The sequence below is a fragment of the Cibotium barometz genome, chromosome 15, assembly GCF_041138505.1.
Source record: "Cibotium barometz isolate CiBa-2024 chromosome 15, ASM4113850v1, whole genome shotgun sequence".
Taxonomy (NCBI): domain Eukaryota; kingdom Viridiplantae; phylum Streptophyta; class Polypodiopsida; order Cyatheales; family Cibotiaceae; genus Cibotium; species Cibotium barometz.
In genome coordinates, this window is record NC_141060.1 from 56191136 (window position 1) to 56198672 (window position 7537).

General features: G+C 39.0%; 1 protein-coding gene across 1 annotated transcript; it reads right to left on the reverse strand.

Moving 5' to 3' along the window:
• Window positions 1-576: 576 nt before the first annotated feature.
• On the reverse strand, window positions 577-2055 carry LOC147631443 (bidirectional sugar transporter SWEET4-like). The gene is made up of 4 exons (XM_086809189.1): window positions 1743-2055; window positions 1483-1644; window positions 786-905; window positions 577-700 (listed from the first exon to the last, which is right to left on the reverse strand). The coding sequence occupies exons 1-4, from the start codon at window positions 2013-2015 to the stop codon at window positions 599-601; spliced, it is 657 nt and encodes a 218-aa protein (XP_086665315.1). The 5' UTR covers window positions 2016-2055; the 3' UTR covers window positions 577-598.
• Between the last annotated feature and the right edge of the window lie 5482 nt (window positions 2056-7537).

Genomic DNA, 7537 nt, shown 5'->3' on the forward strand with positions numbered 1-7537 from the left:
AGATGGTATTTTCTATGTGAACTTAGAAAATATAACTAAAACTTGTAAAATTTGAAAGGGTTTTATTTCCTTCTCATAAGAATTTGAGAAGGATTTTCCCGAAGTTGAAGAAGTTCTAGGCTAAAGCGAACCCGTCTTTTCCCGAACCCTGATTCTCATTAGTTAGAAACAGTAACACATTTTTATCCCAAAAAAAACAAACAAACAGTAAGATATCTATATGCCTCTGCATCTACCTGTCGACAGCGTTATAGGAGTAAGTTTCAACAATAAATGTCCCTAAATTCTAAAGAAACACAATACTAGGTCTTGTACTCGTCCTCACAAAATTCTAGCAGAAAATATTCAAATAATAGAAATAAAAACAATTCCAAGCTTCAGCCAAACTCTTGTTTTAAACCTCTGCAGATTCCACTGTTGCGTGTGACGTAAATTTAACTCGAGGAAAACTGACTGGCAAGAACATCGCCCATGTGCTCGAGGGCACTTGCTGTTAGCAATTTAGAGCTTTTTTCGAACCAGGTCCCGAACGAATATTGCGAAATCCAATTCTACTAATGTTGAGAACTAAAATTCAGCAGTTGTGATCCGACCCAGATCATTCTTGTGCAGCTGGGGCTCCTAGTTCATGACTTCTGCAGAAGGCCGCGTAAAGGGCGAGCTGGAAAGTACCCATGACGATTCCCACTCCATTCGGGATCTGCAAAACACATAAAGTGTAGGCATTTATTCTGCATCAGAAATCAAGTCGTTGTTCTTGAGATCTTTTCAGATTAGAAGCTCACCGTCACAAAGATGTCGAAGTGTAAAGTTGCGTAGGCGGTCCATACAAGGCCGTTGAGTAAAGAAGCCAGAGACAAGGTAAACGGCATGTATTCGACGCTTTTTGTAGCTATCACACGTTTCTGAAACGCCATCGCTGCCGTCAGCCCGCAGTACACGAGTCCAAGCACTTCATATAAAAACTGCGTCTTACATGGGAACATTGAGCAAAAATTTGAACGTGGTTACTGGTAATTACGCGTTATTGCTGCGTAACATCAGACCATTGAGGTTTCTGTTAAAACACCGCATGGACATGTTTGCTATGCCACACAAAACAAGACTATATTAGAGTTGAGCTGCGAAACATTTACTGTCCATAGTACTCCACACTACAAGGACGCCATTGCAGCGGCGAAAGGCAGCGAAGGCAAGATCAAACAGAGTAAAACGGACGAATATATTGACGTCCTGAACGTGAATTAGGTCTGGCTCCTAATTATGACGTAAATCAGCTCTGTTGCCTAAAATTTATGCAGCCAATACTTTGTATTAATCCCTAAGAGCCGATTTTACCAACAAGTGCAGCTATCAAATAAAAGTTCAGACAACGGACTGAATGAAGTTTTAAATTAGTTTGTGAAACTTCAACTCTTCTTCCTTGTGTAAACCGAGTAACCACGCCTGTTTCAAAGTTACAGGCTTCAAAATTTTGCTCACCATGACGGTAAGAGGCGCAGCGTACATGCAAGTCCCTACGACGGCACAGATGCTCCCCACCACCAACGTTCTTGTCTCTTGAGTCTGCGCGAATGTTAAGGTCAGAAACACAACGGCGGTGAAAACAACCATCGCTGCGACGAGATAGGCCATCAGCTTGCGCTGCAAGCAGGAGAAGAAGACAGATTACAAACAACGTTTCAAAGACAACTAACGTTAACTATTTCTTGAAGACGAACGCGTGATCGTTTTTTGTGCACCTTTTCATTCCTGGTGGTGAGATTGAAGAAGATGCTGATGTAGATCACCTCGAAGAAAGCTCCTGCGGAGTTTATTGTGAGCACAAGCAGGCTGTGAGGATGAACAGCCGGCACACCATAGAAGATCCACAGAAGACAGTTGAGGAATGTTAGAACGTAGGGCAGCGAGGAGAAATCTCTGGTGGATCTCCATTTCACAATCTTTACAAAAGTGAGACTGCAACAGACAGATGAAGAGTCTTCACGGATCAAAGCCAGCAAATTGCAGATCATGGTATGAATACTTTGCAACAGCAAAACGGCAGTCCAGGACATCGAATCATATTGCCAGCACAGGTTAGTCTAGCCGCTACATTTGATTAGCCACGAAGCCAGGACAGAAGAAGCTGGATATTCACTTACATCGGGGAGAGGAACAGGAACAGCGATAAGAAATTGCCTGCAAAGAAAAGCAGCTCATGATTAAGCTAGACTCTAAGAGGCAACAGCAGTTCTAACATCTAACAAAACAGATGGCGCTGGTACAGAGATGGCAGTCGCAGTACCTACGGCTCCAAGAACTGTGCGAGCAGTTTCGGCATTCATCGCCATGGCCGATTGAAGGAATTCGCGCGCGCTGGCTCTGATTCGGACAAGAACTCGTTCATACTAGAGATGCTCCCTTCGACTGAAGAACGTCAGTTCTGTAAAATACTCCCTGCTTCTGGATAATCAGCACAGTAAACACGATGCTCAGTACTCCACTGGTCATGAGCAAACGTCAGAACGCTACACGCGCTCACAGCTGTTGCAGCATTAAACTGACCACCACAAGGTCTAATACCAGCTATAGTTATAAAGAATGTGGCTGCAGCTTGTTTGTACGACTATAATGTTCTAGCTCTACGGACTTCTGCCACCACCTACCTGGTCTTGTGCGCCCTGCTGCTAGAGCTAGCGGGCCGCGGCAGGCAGCAGCTACTACGCTCTAGTCTACTACTTGTTGCATGATGCTAAAGGATTCATATGCGGCACGCGTACCATATCACTTAAGTACCCCTCGATCCCCCTCCTCCCCTCCTCATCATGAATGGATTATTTAGCATCATCATGCAACAAGTAGTATAAGAGTGTAGCATGCTAAATTATGATTCGTATATCATCTCACTTAAGCAGCCTCCTCCTCCTCCTCAATGGATTTTATTTACGCCAGCTCCTCCTCATGAGTCTCCGGCCGGAGTATTTACGCCAAGAAGGTCGAGACCACTTCTCGTCGTAACCAATCAATAATAATATTGAAGCCGTTGCAACTATTAGGCTAGCTAGCACTGACTTAACTGGTACATGGTCCTCTCATCTCTCAAGAATCCTGCCACCTGGAGATTATGTGCACACTGCTTATTGATATAGGCTTGGAATCCTAGTAAAAAGCACACACACTACCCATTGATGTAGGCTTGGAGTCCCGGTAACAGATCTTTCTCACATTGGGTGCGTGCCCAAGGCACACTCGACCTAGCCTCGATAATAAAGCCAACTCATTGTGGCCTTTTGGGCTCGTAATATTTATTGTCATTTTGAACTAGACTTTTGTGTCAAACCTTGAAGTTTTCACTAAGAAAATTGGAAAAATTATTGGATCTGTGGTAATCCAATAATTTCCTGTTCATTCAGTATCCATCCAATCATGAATACTTAATGCCCAAAAAATCCAACAACCTTAGAATCTCTATCATTAACCTCAATTATCAGGTGAGTTCATCAAAGGGTTTTTTAACTCACATTGTTAGGATAAGTTTACAAAAATGTATCTACATAAAATGGTTTTTTTTAATTTCAATGCATTTAAAAAATGTAAGTTTATATAGATAAGCGAGTCGTTTTCAAAATTCACAAAAAGTGGGATTTAAAAAATACACATGATATATAGGATTTCTATAAAGTTAACCCCTCAAGTCACTAATCCACTTAACAAGCAAGTTTCAACTTATTCTTACATATATGAACTATATGTGGAGACATTACCAAAGCCTTAGTAAAAGTTAATTAATCCACAATCACCTAATAATAATATAACTATGGCAAGCTTGTTTTATTTCAACTCATGCATGTTGCTCTTTTGACTTGGCAACATTGGCAATTTTTTTTCCTAAAAATTATAATATAGTCAACATCTATTGTTAATGGAATCCTTCTCAAGGGGGTCAATTAAAATAATGTAAGTGTATCACGTGAGTTCACTGAAGGAGTTTTTAAATTTATTTATGTTTGGGATAAATTGTCAAAGGATCTTGTACATGGAGATTTTCCTTGCCCATATTAACCAAATAAATAGAAGAATAATTAAAATACTATAAACAGAATATCAAACCTAAAAAAATAGAACAAACACATAAGATAATAATCAAATATACAAGATTGGGTACAATCTCCTCCTCCCCCCCTCCTCGAACGTATGTGGCTCCTTCTCCCACACACAATATCTTTATCATATTATCAAAAATAGCCCTTGGAGCTATAAATAGAGTACTTCTCCAGCTTTTCTTTTACAAAAAGTACTCTATATCCAATATCTAAGGTATCAAAATAACATAACCTTTATCCAACAATTATATACCACAGGGCCTAACCATAATAAATCAAAATTGCGCACTTACATAAAAATAATCTAGATACCTAGGCAGGTGTTCATCATGTCCAATGCCCATCATCATCATCCTCATACTCATAGCCTATACTCATGCAATCCATAATGTTAGGTCATAATTAAATTCAAATCATTGAATAAAATAATATTAACATGTTGTAGCAATTAATTAGACTCACTCACAACTAATTACTATTATGTGAATATATAATTATTTGGACTCATTCAACAAATCAGCTCTCACACATATGGCACAAGCATAAACACAACAACCTAAATCCATCAAAATGAGAGAACCTCTGAAAAGGTGAGAAGAATCTACTAGGAGAGAATAAAGGGTAGCATGAGAAGATTTAGGAAGTGTGGAGATATTCTGGGAGAGGTGGAGAGAATCAAGCAAAAGAGGTGGAGTGAATCAAGGAGAAATCAGTGGGATTAGATGCTTGGATGTAAACTTTGTAAATTGAGGCATTGGCCTAATGAGAATTTGCTGGTTTTTGATTATCCATGCCTAAATTAAGCTATTAGTTAATTACTCACTAATCACATCTTAATTATCATCTAATCACTTTGTTAATGATGTTGATTCTAGTATTTGATCCACCATAGCTCATCACATTGTTGTAATTTTAACATGGTATCAGAGCCAAGCCTAGAATCCTATGTGCGGGAACAAGCCCTTGGCTAGAGGCTGTAAAAGAGAATGTGTAAATGTGAGAGAACTTGTGAAAAGGCGAGAAGAATCTACTGGGAGAGAATAAAGGGTAGCATGAGAAGATTTAGGAAGTGTGGAGATATTCTGGGAGAGGTGGAGAGAATCAAGCAAAAGAGGTGGAGTGAATCAAGGAGAAATCAGTGGGATTAGATGCTTGGATGTAAACTCTATAAATTGAGGCATTGGCCTAATGAGAATTTGTTGGTTTTTTATTATCCATGCCTACATTAAGCTATTAGTTAATTACTCACTAATCACGTCGTCTTAATTATCATCTAATCACTTTGTTACTGATGTTGATTCTAGCATTTGATCCACCATAGCTCATCACATTGCTGTAATTTTAACAATACTCATGGGCATCCAATGCATCATCAATTGAATGGTCACGATCCTCTAATAAACCCTCATGATTATCTAATGCATCCAAATGATCCCTATAGAAAGGTAAGTAGACATAGGTGTATCGTCACCCACAATGCTCGATGCCATCCCTACCCTCGAGATCATGTCTACATGATCTAACTCACACACATCACTATCACATACATCATCATCATGTGTATATGTGTCAATATCATCACCATGCGTACAAGTATCAATATCATATGTGCATATGTATGTGACACATCATCTATATCATAATATAATGAATGGATTTGTCTAGGTGAATGGGAATCGATGAGATGATAGCTAATAGATGTCGTGGATGAGTCATAGAAAACTGTTAAGGCTCGCACCACTATGATAACAACACATGTGTAAGCATGCATGACACATGTCCTCCAAGGACCCAATCCTATCACACCATGACTCATAAACTACTCTCCATGAAAGAAAATCATGATCATCATATGCCATATAGCCATATGTATCAATAACACCAAGATCATTGCAAGCTATGGTGGTGTGACCAATCTTTTCCCCTTGAGCTTGATGACCATGAATGCCCCTTCTTTGCTGAGCTTAGAGCTTCACAAAGCTCTCTAATGATAGCTATGGCTCACTTGCTTGTTGTTGACTTAGAGCTTCATAAAGCTTTGTGATAGCTATGACTACAGTGCTTGTACCTTGCCTCACTAAGCTTAGAGCTCCAAAAAGCTCTCTAATGGCTTGCTTGGCCTGAAAACCCAGCTCTGGCTTGAAAATCTAGTTGGTCCTTGGATATTTACGTACTACTATGTGTGCGGGATGAAGGATCACCTCAAAGTACTTGTAAGTAGAATCCTGATTAATGCAATAGGAGTTCAGGACCCTCAGACCTCCGAGCTTCCTGGCCAACGTGCTCTTCGACCATAGATTGTAAACTTCACTGGAACTTCAATTGCATGACACCCTAGTTCTTAGGTTTACCATACACAACGCATTGGTGCCTAACCATACTTATCACAAGAGTTCACATCAACCCCACAATGGATAAATGCTCTCACCAAGTTTATAGATCCCATTTGAACACACTATAATGTAATAATGTCACCCCTTCAATGTTACAGATAGTAACATCTTCACTAATAAGTTAACTCACAATTGTCTCTTTCTTATCTAGCACACCCTCTCTTTGTAGTGCATTATATCCCATCCTTGTCCAATGCATTCACATCAGCATTTTGTTTTAGCAGCAATCGATCCACATAAAATGAATCCCCTGAAGTCACCAATGTATGTAATAGTATTGAAATAGTGAGTGATTCTTGATCAAATCTTTCCTAATCTGGACCATATCTTGCAAGCAATTATGTTTCTTTAAAAAACAATTGCTGTAAACTTTAAGAAACCATGAACATTGTTGAAACTCAAGCAAGAAAAGAACAACTGTTGGATTCCTGTTATTGATGCAAGAAAAGCAAGATTATTGAATCTTGTCAGAGATGCAAGATTGATCAAATTCTTACTATCTTTTGTGACACATTTTACATCACTTAAGGATTGAGTGCTATCTAAGAACTTCTTGATCAAGAAAGTGGTTTAACAATAAGGATTAATGTCAATCAATGTGATCATTAATGAGTCATTAACCTTGACAAGAATTGATGAGACAAAAACTTGATTAAGACTACAAATATCATGTAAGATATGAAATACAAGTTTCTTGCCCTACGTTATAGCTTGCCTTGTACAACCAACTAAGCTTACTAAGAATCAAACCAAGTCCACCGGTAGAAACCAAGGTGCTCCATACACCATAAGGTTAAAGTGTTGGCTATTGGAGAAGCATTATAGATCACTCCTTCATTTGTATGCAACAACATTTGTAATAGGCTAAGGTTAGGAAATGTGTACTTCATGGAGCTATTCAAAAATAGATTCAAATAAATAGATAAACTAGTATACGTAGAGTAAAGACTTTTAATGGTAAATCAAACTCAGCATATTATAGAGTTTTCCCTTTTACAAAAGCAACAGATGCAACAGGTAGTAGTCAGTGTGGTATAAGAGAAGTATTTTGTGCTACTG

Bases quoted from the DNA above. Each gene is read 5' to 3' on its own strand.
- LOC147631443 (XM_086809189.1), bottom strand. From the start codon at position 2,015: ATGATCTGCAATTTGCTGGCTTTGATCCGTGAAGACTCTTCATCTGTC. The intron at 906-1,482 runs GTGAGCAAAATT...ATGGCGTTTCAG, and splicing joins CTGCGCCTCTTACCGTCATG to AAACGTGTGATAGCTACAAA. The intron at 701-785 runs GTGAGCTTCTAA...TGTGTTTTGCAG, and splicing joins ACTTCGACATCTTTGTGACG to ATCCCGAATGGAGTGGGAAT.